General features: G+C 42.1%; 2 protein-coding genes across 11 annotated transcripts in view; one reads left to right on the forward strand and one right to left on the reverse strand.

The window, feature by feature from the left end:
- The first annotated feature begins 559 nt into the window (after positions 1-559).
- LOC118407006 (NXPE family member 3-like) lies at positions 560-2,829 on the forward strand. The gene is made up of 3 exons (XM_035807420.1): positions 560-614; positions 793-854; positions 1,220-2,829. Exons 2-3 carry the CDS (start codon positions 812-814, stop codon positions 1,975-1,977), a joined length of 801 nt encoding a protein of 266 aa, XP_035663313.1. The 5' UTR covers positions 560-614; positions 793-811; the 3' UTR covers positions 1,978-2,829.
- LOC118407003 (SH3 and multiple ankyrin repeat domains protein 3-like) overlaps positions 2,486-14,059 on the reverse strand; it is a 140,939-nt gene continuing 129,365 nt past the window's right edge. For all 10 annotated transcript variants that reach the window (XM_035807410.1, XM_035807412.1, XM_035807417.1 and 7 more), the window contains 2 exons: positions 7,653-7,823; positions 2,486-7,080 (listed from right to left, as the gene is read on the reverse strand). In XM_035807410.1, the coding sequence (XP_035663303.1) occupies positions 4,979-7,080; positions 7,653-7,823 (2,273 nt within the window). In that variant the 3' untranslated portion in view covers positions 2,486-4,978. The remainder of the gene's footprint in view (positions 7,081-7,652; positions 7,824-14,059) is intronic.

The following is a 14,059-nucleotide window of genomic DNA, read 5'->3' on the forward strand; positions in this document are numbered from 1 at the left end:
GACATGTTCAAAGAGAGAAAACTTTTTTTGTGCGAAAACCCACGCCCCTAACATATTTTCGCCATGTCGTCATGAGCGCCAAAGGAGCAAGCCGTCGCAATGGAGGTCCGGAGAAACCTCATTTTCTGCATTCTAGGAGAACGTTTTGTCCGAAGCTAAGCTATGTAAATGTTTGACACTGAAATCTGTATGAGTGATAACGTTTTGAGGGCGATGCTTCCGCAACATATTTTACCACGTGCAGAGCCTAAGGCCGGGAAACCGGGAAATTTTGATATCTGGACCCTTTGAAACGCCATTTCCTGCATTTTCAGGGGTTCTATCTGGCATTTGTCTTCGTGTGTATAGTTTAACGGGTTACGAAGAATTTCTTGGTAACGCTTAACGGTGGATTCGGGTTAACAAATAACGATTAACGTTGAATTAAAACGACCAATAACGCTTCACGAAGAATATACCGATAACGGTTAACGTTGAATTAGAGCGGGTCGGTAACGATTAACGGTGAATTAAAATGGCTCGTAACGCTTAACGAAAAAGGCATGCAGACCCTCATCAGGATACCATGGCAAACTTAGGTACAAGAAATTGAACGGAGGAAAACTGTTTAGCAGGTATGTTATCTTTGAAAGAGTGATTTGGACAGCAGCAAGATAGAAACATTTATCGACAGGAGCAGGGATGGCCCTGTGTGCTTGACGATCTAAAAACCTTGTATGATAATGCGAACAATGTGAATTAGTACAATGGCGTGCGTTTTTTCAACGTTTTGTCGTTTGACCTCCGTTACAGGAAGAACAATGCACTGAAGATGTCGATTTCTGGATCTCCATCTAAAATAAATGTGAAAAAAGGTACGTCACATTTCCTTCAATTATAATAATGTAGGGCATACAAAAAATGTACATTTTCTGGCACAAAATGTTGAAATCGTTGAATCATAAAACAAAGGATGTCTCCTGTAATCTACGGTCCTGTGATCCGTGATTCTCTCCGAGTTACCGCTGGCCAGCCAATCAGATACTCTCCTCCAGTTGCTGAAGCAAAAGCTATCAACCAATCATGCTGCCGTTTACCGTCAAGAGGCAGTGTGATTGGCTGGTAACTTTCCCTTGAATAATAGGATGGAGAGAATCTGATTGGCTGACGGCAGACCAGTACCAACAATCGAAGAAACATGAAGACTGGGTATATCATAGTGTTGTCCTTTTGAACACAGGGCGAGATCCTTTGGCCAATCGCAGACGATGTGTCCGGGGACTGTCCACTCCACAGATATCTGGGTTCTATCTGATTGGCGTTTGGAACTCTCTCGTCTGTGAGAACAGACATTTCTCCAGCCAGGCCGGCTGGCAGCAATGTCTGAAGGGGAAAACTCTGCATTTCATGGGGGACTCTACCATACGGCAATGGTGGGAACATTTCGTCAGAATCATGATAATGAAAGAAACACATATTCCTGAGGCCTTACACACAACTGGACCATTGCTCGCCCGAGATACTGTTAATAACATAACGGTAAACTTTCGGATGCACGGACCGCCTCTTCGTGGTTCCATTGGGACGTTTCTCCTGAAGTACGTCACAAACATCATCGACGAAATTGATGGAGGACCGAACGATGTGGTTGGTATCACCATGTGGGCACATTTTACTTCGTACCCTGTGGAGGTCTACAGGAAAAGAATGGAAGCCGTCCGTGCTGCCATAGAACGTTTACTACACAGGAGCCCTGAAACCCTTGTGGTCATCAAGTCGGCAAACACGAACATAGGCAATGAGCTTATCTCCGGGGATTGGTTGGCACACAAGCTGGACTTGACAATGAGAGAAATGTTCCGCGGGATGAACGTTGTTCTTGTAGATGCTTGGGAAATGACCAATGCACAGCACTGGCACAAGGAATACATTCACCCAGCCCAGGACATCGTCGTACAAGAACTAGAGTTCCTTTGTTCTTTTATTTGTCCTTTGTGAACCTGTTTGATGTTCTGGCCAGCTGTGTGACATCATCCTACACTGAGTCCAGGCAGACTTGTCGTTCGTCTGACAACCGTCACGTGGCGCTTTGTACATGTACATGATCCTAAAGTTTCCTTGCAATTTGCATTGCAGCATTGTTTCGCTAGACGCCCGTATTGAATAACTTCAATGTGACTAAATTTTGCATATGTAGGTTTAGTATGGAACTAAAAATAAGTTTTGTTTTCTGTTTGATATATGTTTGGCTATTTTGAAACAGAGTTGTAGATTTCTGCTCCTTTGTTACTTGTAAACATTTCTGTAACGTTTTCGTATTTCAAAAGTTAACATGTTTTTCCGCTTCTATTTTAAGCCTGGGTTCCATCCATTTACTGGGCCTGCCATACTTCCCTAACCAACTTAAGTTTCGTGAACCCGGTTTAACTAACTAGGATGGCACCCAGGGTACTCCAACTATTACAGTTAAAACAAAAGTCACTTCAACACGTGAGCTACCAAAGCATTCAAGTCAACTCCTTTTATTCAGTAAAATAGACCCTCTGTACACTGCATCTAGTAGTGTTAGGCAGAGCTGGGAAAAAGATTCCTCCTAATATACAAACAATGGGACAAAAGCACAATCCATGTGAGCTGTCTGTTCAAAACACCCTCAGTTGACTTTTTGTGAAAAATACACTATATGGATAATTATCATACACATATATCACAATGTTAACAGAAATGCATGTCTTATATGACACATGAGTTGCATTACTTAAGAGTTAAGTAGGGGTACTCGTCTCAGCAAGAACAAACAAAAGTGTTGATAAATAGAGTTGAATCTATGTACAAGGTATAACGAAAAAACAAACTTCTGTCTTATTGTCATATCTGAACTGTCTCAAGTTCTTCTGTTTGTACAAATTATTGTTCTAATTTTTTCTTCATTTCTTAAGTTAATGAGTTGTGCCACCTTTGACGACAAAGTGCACAGCACTAGTACTATTTTATCCCATACAAAGGTTTACACTTTCTCTTAATTATGCATATTCACCATCTATAAGCACCCACTACACTCTGATTGGCCAATAATCCTTGCCCATCTCTGATTGGCCAGTCTAAAGTCCTTTCTGATTGGACAGTTCTTTGCCATCCTATATTCATTATACATCCCATGATTCTTCTGCAATAAAGTGACAAGTATACATGCTCTTCAAGTGTGTTCCTGGTTCTTAGGAGTGGTTGAGCTTTAGAAAATAATTAGGTAACACACCGTTTCTTTTGCTGTTTGCTACCTCTACAGCAACCATGCATCTGAGTATTTCTGCATAGTTTTAGAAGTTGACATCTGGGTGGAACACCAACAAACACTATGAAATGTACCGCAAGTCGTCTGCAACATGAAGTTTGTAGGCATGCAACTTCTTAACTCTGAAGATTTTTATAAAGCAAAATGAGATAAATGAGATAAAGTAAACCAATCTTTCAAACATGTACAAACAAAATACTGTCATTTTAGCAATTTCAATCGATATGCTGGACACTGATTACAATATAAATTGAGATACTGCTATAGTACTAGTACTCTTTGGTATGGCAAGATATGTTCAGATACATCCCTGCCCTATACATGGAAATGTTCTCTAACCAATACTAGCAAGTCCTAACCATTAACAATGGTACAGGAGTTCAACTGGCATCAATGTCACCGCATTCTCGTATTTCAAGATGGCTGCCACCTGCCTCTGGCCATGTTACCATGGCAACTAGGGCCAACTGGAACATAGGACAAAAACCCATGTTCAGAAGACATTCTGTGCCACCTACATTTCTGTGCCAACAATGACAGTGTCCAATGCTACTATAGGTGCAGAGTCTCTTTCATCCTCTCTGCTTCTTGCTAGTCTCTACCATACAAGCTTTGCTCTGAAGGGGAAACGCTAACCGTATTATGGACTGTCTTTCCAAGCCAATTTCTCAATTTTTTTTCCTGAATTCTACAATTCCCAGATTCCCATAGGAAGGCCTGATGGATGCAAGCTTTTCTGCAGTGAGGATGAAAGATGACCGGACAGCTTAGAAACTCTTTTTGCTATCAAGATGAACTTGATACTTAATAATAGTTGTCAGTTATCAGGTTCAGAACTGTCTATGTGGCACAGATGTTCAGTAGGAAACCTAGCATCACATTCTGAGTCTGCCCAATATAGTGTAAGCGAGCAGGTGGAGGCCATCTTGAAAGCGTGGCAGCCTGTATTGCCTGCATACACGTAAGAACGGTATATAAAACTGTAGCTAGACTGTTACACCATAAAGCCGTGAGCTTTGTTAGCCACTAATTGTCACAGTTTGCTGAGAACAAGGTGGTAAGAAAGTATTAAGCTTTATTTCCTGTGGCAGTGACAGTCTCTTCTGGCTACATATTTATAGTACAGTTATTTGCAAAGTGTTAACAGATATAAGTGAAAAAAATCAAGCCTTGTAAGACCATATACATTTACATAATTAGGTATCAATAATATAGAGGTCTCTTAAAACACTTCTGTACTTGGGGGGCTTTATAGTGATGCAATGATTTTAAGTATACTATTGAATTCATTCAACCTACAAGATATGTTTGGGACTAGAGATGGTAATTGTTTCCTTCTTTTCCTAGGAAAGGGAAATCAGTTGGGTAGTGCTTTAGTTTAAGCCTCCGAATGGAAACCTGATGGATAGAACCCGTGTCCTCTATTGTCCTGATTTAACTCATTTGTTGGTGTTGCTTCTCTCGATCCCCCACTAGAGAAGCTGGACATTTTCCCATGGGACGGTCTGTCATGAGGGGAGGATGGTTTTGGCCCAAAGGATACACGCCGTTTCTCCACCTTGTGCTGAGGGGGTTTGGGTGGGGTGGGGGGTTTTGTACGAAGCGTGGGGTGGGGATCAAACCCACTGTCGCTGGAAAACGTCGAAAGGGTCGACATTGAGGACACTGTTGAGATGGTGCTAATGGTTTCACAATGGGGGTCAAAAGTCATGGGATCGGTGTCACCAGAACCTTCGGCGTGTCCCGAGTCCACGCTGTGTTCCTCGTCTCGAGGGTACCGCATCGGTTTGTCATAAATGCGCTCTGGGCCAGAGTACCCCCGCCTTTCCATCCGGTGTCCATTCGGGGTGTAAGTCCCAAATCTGAGGTGTAGTAAGCATGCGTGTTGTGAGCTGGGCTAGAATAGCTCGTCTTCTGATCGCTCTCAGAAAACTCGGGCGGAGGGGGCAGTGGTTCGTCAAACGACAAACCCTCAGCTGCTGCCAGTAACTCTTCTGGCATGACAGGGGGAGGGAGGTCAAAGGGCAAGGGCAGATCATCATTACTGTCCGTTTCACCTCCAGCCATGCGAGCCCTCCGAGCAGCCATCGCTTGGAGCAGCGCTGCGTTGGAGTTGGACTGCTCTCCTCTTGTCGCTGCCTGGCGGTGTCTTTCGATCTTCTCTTCGATTCCAACGTTGTAAGCAGGAACACCCTCCAGCTCGCCTATCTCAGACCTTCGTTTCTCTAGTGCAAGTGCGAGGTCTGTGTCATAGTTCATGTCTGGACTCATGTCGACATACTCTTCGTTCTCAAAGTACCAGTCCCGTATGGGCGTTAGGTGGGCTGCCCTTTCCTCGTATGCTGCATCACCGGTGGCCCCCTCCACCTGATCCAAGTGTTCGTTTGAAGACCTCTCGTACCGAGCCCTTGCAGCAAGCGCAATGGCTAATGGTGAACTCGAGTCAGGGCTGCATCCCTCCTGCTCGTACATAGATATAGGCTGGCGACTTCTGGGCGAATCAGGGTGCTGTGCAGCTCCAGGACTTCTCCTGAGATCGTCAGTGGAGTGGTTAACGACAACCTGAGCTCTGTACGCACCAACTTTGTTCTGTACCAAGGGGCTGTTGGACTTGGGCTGTGTTGGAGGCAGTGCATCCGTACTAGTATGTCTCTGTAACTGAGCCTCAAGCTTACTTGCTATCTCCTTCTTCTTCATTGGTTCCGCCTGCTTAGGACTTGCATTTACTTCTTGCCTTTGGTCTCTCGCGTTTGACTTCTCTTTCTGCTTTCGTGCCTTAACTGCTCTGGCGAGCTCCAGCGCCAATCCCGTCTTTCCTTCTTCTGAGTCCAATTCAGTTTCCGTTTCCTCCCTACGCTCCGATCTCTCTAGCTTCTCTCTCAAATGTTCTGTCGCTTTCACATTCTCTTTCTTGGTCCTCGTTCTGGGACTCTGCTCCACGCGCTCAGTCCTGCTGACATCTCTCCGTACAATCGGCCTGCTCTCTACCTGACTTTTCCCCTGCCCTAAATGTCTGTCACCTGCATTTACATTCGGTGTCTGATATCCGCCTGTACTGTACGACCGTTCGTTCTGTCCATCATCGTACATGTCGATTTCTCTAACCTGATGCGTGCCATCGAATGTCACCGAATGGACTCGTCGTTGTAATGCTGCTCTCTGGTTCCCCACTTCCTGGGGCTCGATGCCACCCACAGAATTACTTCTCATCATGTCGGGAACCCGACGCTGTTCCTGCGGCACGTGTAAACTCTGCGTACTGTCCTGTCTGTTCAAGATCGCCATCTTGATTTGATGGTGCAGGTTGGGATCTTGATACGACGCGGGCAGCGTCGTTGCTTTTGATTCAATCGCTTCTGTTCGGAATGAGGACGACACGGTACGTGGTGGAGGGGGTGGTGGGTGTGACGGTTTGGGAGGGGGAATGACTTTTCTACGTACCGAAGAGTCAAATGACACCGTGATCTCGCTATAATTCGGTGTGGTTGGGGTAGTTGGTGCAGAATCTGAAGCATTTGACAAACTATTCGAGTCTGTGGTACTAGAACTTATCGAGTCCTTTCTTATTTTCTCCACGACAATGTTTCCAACTGTGGTGTCTTCAACCTCTGGGGCCGCCCGGGGTGTTGCTATCTTCTCTCGCGCACTCTGTGGCCTCTGTTTGGGAGGCAGAGGGGGCATCGAGACTTTGGGGACCACCGGCACTGGTACTGCTTTTCCCCGGGGTACGGTCGGCACTGGCACTGGCTTTCCCCCTCCCATGGTCCGCGGACACTGGTATTCTGAGGCTGGGTCACTAGGCTGGATACCTGATTAAAACAAGCAACAGATACAATGTATGAGTATTACAGCAACTACCCATTTGTCTGAATCCATTATATCTATGATATAATAAAGAAACTAAAGCATACCTGAATTTGAGCTGTATGTGAAAATGCTGACTATGGCATTGTTTGGATGGTTACCATATTGTGTTACCATATTGTTTGATGTCTATAGACAAAGGTGTATGTAGACGTAGACACAACAACATACAAACACAATGGATAAAATGTCTGTTTATCACACTCATATATGTATCTAACAGGAGAGGGCCTTGAGTTTGGCAATTATCTGTTTTCCGACCTGGGTATGACATAAATAAAATACAACACAGTGTCTTCCGTATCACCCTTGGTCCCAGCCCTCCCATGGGTCGGATTGCCCGATAGCCGAAGATACAGAATACACTGTGCTGTATTCTATATTTGCTTTTGCCCGATCCTCGAAAAACATCTGGGAATAAAATGAACAAGGGATAGAATAGGGTAAAATATTGTCATTTTGGAGCCATCACAGGTATTTCTTATATTTTATAACGTCTTTGGTTATCCAAACTCACCTAGTGCTCTTGGGGACTGGTAGTCCGAGTCTTGGCGTTGGAATAAGTCTTCTAGCTCTGCCGTGGTCACTCTCTTGCTGGAAGGTCGTGATCGCAGCGTGGCCGTGCGCGTTCCCTCCATGTTGTTTAGCGAACCCCTCCGTGCCAGCTGTGACTGCAAGTTCTCCAGATCTGCATAACGAGAAGAAAGGAATACTGTTATGATTTTTGATACAAATGAAAAGTTAACATTCATCAACTTGCAACAACAGTATGCATAGGTGGCAAGGTTGTCTTATGGTTATGGTTGTTGACTTAGAGTCTAGCAGACCCCTTGGAAAAGGCGTTTGACACCTATTTTACCACTCCACTCATTAAAATTGCTACATAGCTTCAGTGAGGGGAGTCCTCGAAAAGCCATTTTTGAGGACAACAGTAACCAGACCTCAAGAAAGCTGGAGAACCCTACTTATCAAAAAGAATTGGGATCCATCTTAGTGTAATTGGATCAAACTTATTAGTCTGGTCTTACAAGTTGTTTGTACCTACTGTACAAAAGAGGTGTACAAATGTGATGTATTATGCCTAAAGGTGGTTTACTGGTTGTGGGGAACAAACAAATGTAGTCATAAAAAGTAAGCACTTATGGAAGACCATAGTAAATTTCTGAACACAATAACATCCCCTGTAAAACCAGCGAAGCTATTTTGTGAACGTGCAAACGGACATGCAGGAATGTATGCCTACTCCCATACACAGCAGACAAATCTAATAAACGATAGGCTGTGCTGCCGAGGTCTCTGATAACCCATCATAACATCATTCATGCATCCTCGTTTTTCACCTCCGTACCATTCAACAGACAAGCGTCCTTGACGAGGGAAGACGATGCATCTCGGCGAAACGGAATCGTACGTTTTCGCGAGAAGTAATCCCTAACCCAAGCTGAAAGGACCCTCTACATCCTGGCCCTGCACATATCAATGGTTACTGTCTACTGTACGCCGCTGTAACTCTAGTCCTTCTAACACAGCTGTTGCTAGAACGGTAGCCTCTGGGGTGGATAGATTCCAAATGTAGCAACACTACTGATACTGCAGATCATTACACTTGATAGGGAATTTCTTCTCACTCGTTATCATTGTGGGAATACCATCCTTTGTCTTCACTGACAATTATCTCATCAATAGTGAAGAACCACAGGATGATTCCCTGTATTTTATGAAACTGATACAGTTTAAGTTGGGTGGATAGTTATTACACTAATGTGGTGTGGGATGGGATATGCCACTATGGGGATATTTGACACTCACTAATTTGGACCCTAGACTTGCATCACTGACACAGCAGCCAAGGGCTTCAATGGGCCACTATATTTAAGCCGCACTATTGGGATAAATTTAAACTTAACATGTAGGTAAAAATAAGAGCCTTGTTATGGTTTCCATTTACTATAGTATAGCTACTGTCCAGTGCAAAAACTGTACTTCCAAAAAAAAGGGATGTTAAAACACTTATATGCCTCTCCCCCCCACATTAGGACACTGTAGAGTATAATGAGGTCTGCATGGGGCGAAGGGGGGTCCTAAAAGCTCACTATGCCTCACAGGAAAAGTCACCCAGAGCCTCTATTATAATAACTGAGACTGACTACATATTCATTTATTTATTTGCATCAGACCCATAAAAACAAACACGGTACAATGCATTAAAGATTAAAAACTACATTCAGAAAGTGATATCTCCTTAGTGTCACCCAAAAGTACTATGGTGGAAACCATCCGAGTGCACGATATAATTGCCAAGATTTAATTCTGCAGTTTTTCCACCATTTCCCAGCTTTTTTAAGCAATTTGCACCATGGACAACTGGCTGACTACCACTAGCTATTTTTGAAACAGAAAATGTCCACCACCATAGCCCCAGAAACAACAACTTGACTTGAAACAGCATAGTAAGCACTTCTCCAGCTGTAGCAAAATACCAGGGGTGGTAACAGAACATTCATGGCCAAGTTTGGAAGTAGTTCTCTGGTTCATGGCATTATAGAAGACTTTGAGTGTCACCAAGGTGCAATCAAAGTTGCTAATCCTAGCCTGAAGGCTATCATCGATGTGGGGAGCCTTGTTAATAGTGAAAACTGGTTGTTGTTATGTTTGGTGACATGTCTTTGTGCAAGAAAGAAATGTCACTGACAATCTTTTGTGCTTTAAGATTCCCACAGTGCTTTCGTAACTGTCTATACTTCTGACAAAAAATTCTCTTGAATCTTGCTACAACTAATTGACCGAGGCAGACCATAAGGTAATGTAACACAATGTAATTATGGGGTGGTGGACCCAATGTCTGCTGCTACATTATTGCACAGGAGCATCTGTCACTATGCATTACCAGAAGACATATAGAAAGGCTGGACTAATTGCATTGGAAATATGGTTAGGAACTTATTAAACCCCAAAAGGTGTTAACATGACAGTTCTGGGTGCCCTAGTTCCTTCAAGCACTGGTATAATTAGCACCTCTGTTAAGGTAAAGTATCTGTGATATCACCAAAAGGTGAGAAATGCTTCATGATAAAGAGGCAAATAATGACCAGGAGACTCAAGAATGGACATAAAGGTGACAGCACACAGCATTAGAAAGCAATGAGGCACAGACACATGCTGTGTTACATGTAGGAACTACATTGTATGTCAACTCAAGGAGGTTAGATTCCTTCTGGTTCAGCTAATATCAAATACATGAACTGTAATTATGCCAGTGGTGGACCAAGTGTGCAACCTTGAGGTACACATCACTTACTGTTGGAAAGCTATTGACTGGCTACAATCAAACCTGTACATGTGACAAACCTCTACTGGTCCACATGACCTCCCTTTTAGTGGTCCCTTACTATACAGACCTTAGATAATTTTCTTCAACTGACAAAGGTACATGTTGTATCAAGAATCCTGTCCACAGAAGTGACCACCTGTCTACACAGACCAGATTTAATTGGTCCCCTTAGTGATCTTCTTGGGCAGGTTTGATGAACAATGAAGTTGACATGTTCAACCAAATGGCAAATAGTTTCCATATCTTGAACAACTACATTGAAAAGAATCTACAGATGTTTGATAATATTTATAGCGTCATCTTCTTGGAAGTCAACCCTCTGATGCAACACTGTCACCAGAACTGGGTTAGAAATGGAACCGCTTTACTGTTTTTCTAGAAAACATGTTGTATGCTTGGCTGAATAAATCTCTGTATATGTTTGCCATACATTAATCTTTTCCATATTAGCTGTTCTCTATAAAACACGATAGGGTTGTTTTTATCGTAGACTATAGATACAGGTGCTGGACTGCCCTTTCAGCAAAAAAAAAATGCAAAAGTGTTTCTCTCTCACTTTCATTCTTAGGAAAAACCCAAAGTGATACAAATGCTTTATAACCATACCAGCCAACTAAGCTCATAATCAAACCACTTGTAACAAACCACGAGTAACAAACCACCATGGTTAAAAATTTCTCAAGAAATTCGAAAGTTATTTTTAGAAGGATCGTCAACCGGTATGACTACTTTCATCAGTGATCACCATGGTGACAGTATAGGACAGACAATCCTGGCTGAAGGGCATGTTGGTGGATAACACTGCTGTAAAACTCAGGTGTTTGTGGTAATCCAGGAGAAAGCACGACCACTTCACTGTTGTTATGACACTAATAGTAATAGATACCCTGGTTGAAGGACTCACACCTTGGTGATGTCTTGAATTCCCAATGCTTTACTGAGTAAGACTAGTATTGCAGAAGCCAAGACTCAAAATACACAATGTACATGTCTTAGAAAACAACAATATTCTGTCCCCCTTTCAATCCGGATTTAGAAAAGACTTTCGGACCAGTGATAATATTTTTGTGCTAAAATCTCTCATTGATAAACAGTTGTCTGTACCTGGAGGAAAACTATACACATGCTTTGTAGACTTCAGAAAAGCCTTTGACTCTGTGTGGAGAAACGGTTTATTCTACAAAGTCTTATCGTCAGGAATAGGTGGCAATTTCTTCAGAATTATACAATCAATGTACGGTAATATAGAGTATTGCGTGAAAACGTCTCATGGCCTTTCAGATTACTTCAGATCTTCTTGTGGTGTGCGGCAGGGATGCAATCTAAGTCCACTTCTCTTTAATTTGTTTGTCAATGATCTTCCAGCCACATTAACTTCACCATTATGTGACCCTGTAATCCTAAAAGATATCCCCATAAATAGCCTTCTTTGGGCAGACGATCTTGTGCTCATTTCACAAACAGAAAAGGGTCTTCAAAATTGCCTGGACAGATTAGATAAATTTTGTTCCACTTGGAAACTGTCGATTAATAGAGAAAAAACTAAAATTATGATATTTTCAAAAAATGGAAGAACCAATTGTAATAAACGCTCCCCCTTTCAATCACAAGGACAAACTATAAATTTCACAAACTTTTACACTTACTTAGGAGTAGACATCACACCATCAGGATCATTTCACCGTGCCAATAAACAACTTAGAGTAAAAGCTATGCGAGCATCCTTTAAACTTAAATCATTGCTGGCATCAAATCATAATCCCTCAATATCTCTTGCCCTGGATCTATTCAATAGCCTAGTCAAGCCGATCTTGCTCTATTGCGGGGAAATACTTGGAACAAACGCACAAGGCAAAGAGCTCATTCTAAAAGGAATAGAGGAATATCCGAATGAAAGTGTTAGAGATACAGTCTCAAACATCATTTCCCCGATACTGGGACCAGGTATAAATATAATTAAGGCTACCCGTATTGGTAAGAAATCTGATACATCATGTACCCGTCCTGTTCTTGTTCGATTTAGGAAGTATACTGACAAACTGAATATTATATATCAATCAGACGCCCTTAGAAATCAGAATGTAACACCAGAGCAGCCTAATATTTCTTACGAGATTCCCGATCTAGAACATGTACTGCTTAACTACTGTAAGATATTGCTTAGCGTTCCTAGAAGTTCTGTGAATGCTGCCGTACTGGGCGAACTAGGTATGTTTCCACTGTATATAGACACCCAGACACGACTGATTAAATATTGGCTTAGATTACACAATATGTCTAATGATAGAATTGTTAAAAAAGCATACGACATTGCTGTAACACAAGAACATGAATGGGTTACACATGTACAAGATATACTATGCAGGCATGGTGTCCAAAATGTTTGGCTAAACCCTAATGTTGATGCCAAATATTTTGGAAACATGTTTAAGGAACGCCTAAAGGACACATTTCTTTCGAACTGGAGACAAAAGATAAGAAACTTTAGTAAACTGGCAACATATTCGAAAATTAAGACAACCTTCGCTCTCGAAAATTACCTATTATCAATTCAAAACAGATCATTTACTAATAGCATAACAAAACTAAGGATTGGAGCACATGCTTTGGAAATTGAAAAGGGTCGTCACAAAAATATACCAGTTGAAAAGAGAATGTGTCCCATCTGCAAAGAGAGCATTGAAGATGAATATCATTTCCTGATGATATGCCCCTATTATGATGAAGAAAGGAAAAAGTTATTGACCATGTATAACAACGGAACAGCATTACCTAAAACAAGCAGAGAAATATTCGATGTACTTCTATCATGTCCCGACTCCACATCTGTCCACCTAGGCCAATATATATATAATGCTATGCAAAAGAGAAGTAGTGCTCTAACATTGTGAAATGCACTATGCCGCCATATTTTCTATCACGTTAGACTAGTATACTGATGTAAGTAGTTTGTAGTTGTTAGTTATACGTAATTTGCCATACATTGTACCTGTTACAATCGTTGTGCAATAAACTTGACTTGACTTGACTTGACTTGTAAGGCCCTGCCAACATCTACTCTGGTAGTGTATGAAGGGCTGTGAAAATGCCCAACGTACAACACTACGGGTCTTATAAGAAGCAGAAGAACAGGGAATTTTTTCTCGTGCTATTTCTATAGGTGCAGGCCTACAAGCGCCTTTGGACACAGCTGTAACATTATTCTTTAAATTCTCAGAGTCTAGGTAAAATTGTGACCTCTCCTTACTCTGAAGGCTGTATTTTAAAATCAAAACTATCCTCAGCTGAAAGGCAGTTGATCCATGGTTTTTATGCTGTTTATATAACCTGTTTGAAATAATGATCACTGTTTTGAACGGTCTCTGAACACAATATGCCCTTAAGACAACGGAAAATCCTACTAATGCTATAGAGACATTCTTAACTTTACAGTTTCATTTCAAAATTCTATGATTAAGATAGGAAAGTTTTATTGTTGCAAAGACTAATTCTGATATAATTTCCAGTCAAATATAATTCTAGGGTATGAGAGACAAAATAATCATGCCAGCTTGCAGTCCAGAAACAAAACATTGATTTGACCCAGCCCTTTA

The sequence above is a fragment of the Branchiostoma floridae genome, chromosome 19 (assembly GCF_000003815.2).
Source record: "Branchiostoma floridae strain S238N-H82 chromosome 19, Bfl_VNyyK, whole genome shotgun sequence".
Taxonomy (NCBI): Eukaryota; Metazoa; Chordata; class Leptocardii; order Amphioxiformes; family Branchiostomatidae; genus Branchiostoma; species Branchiostoma floridae.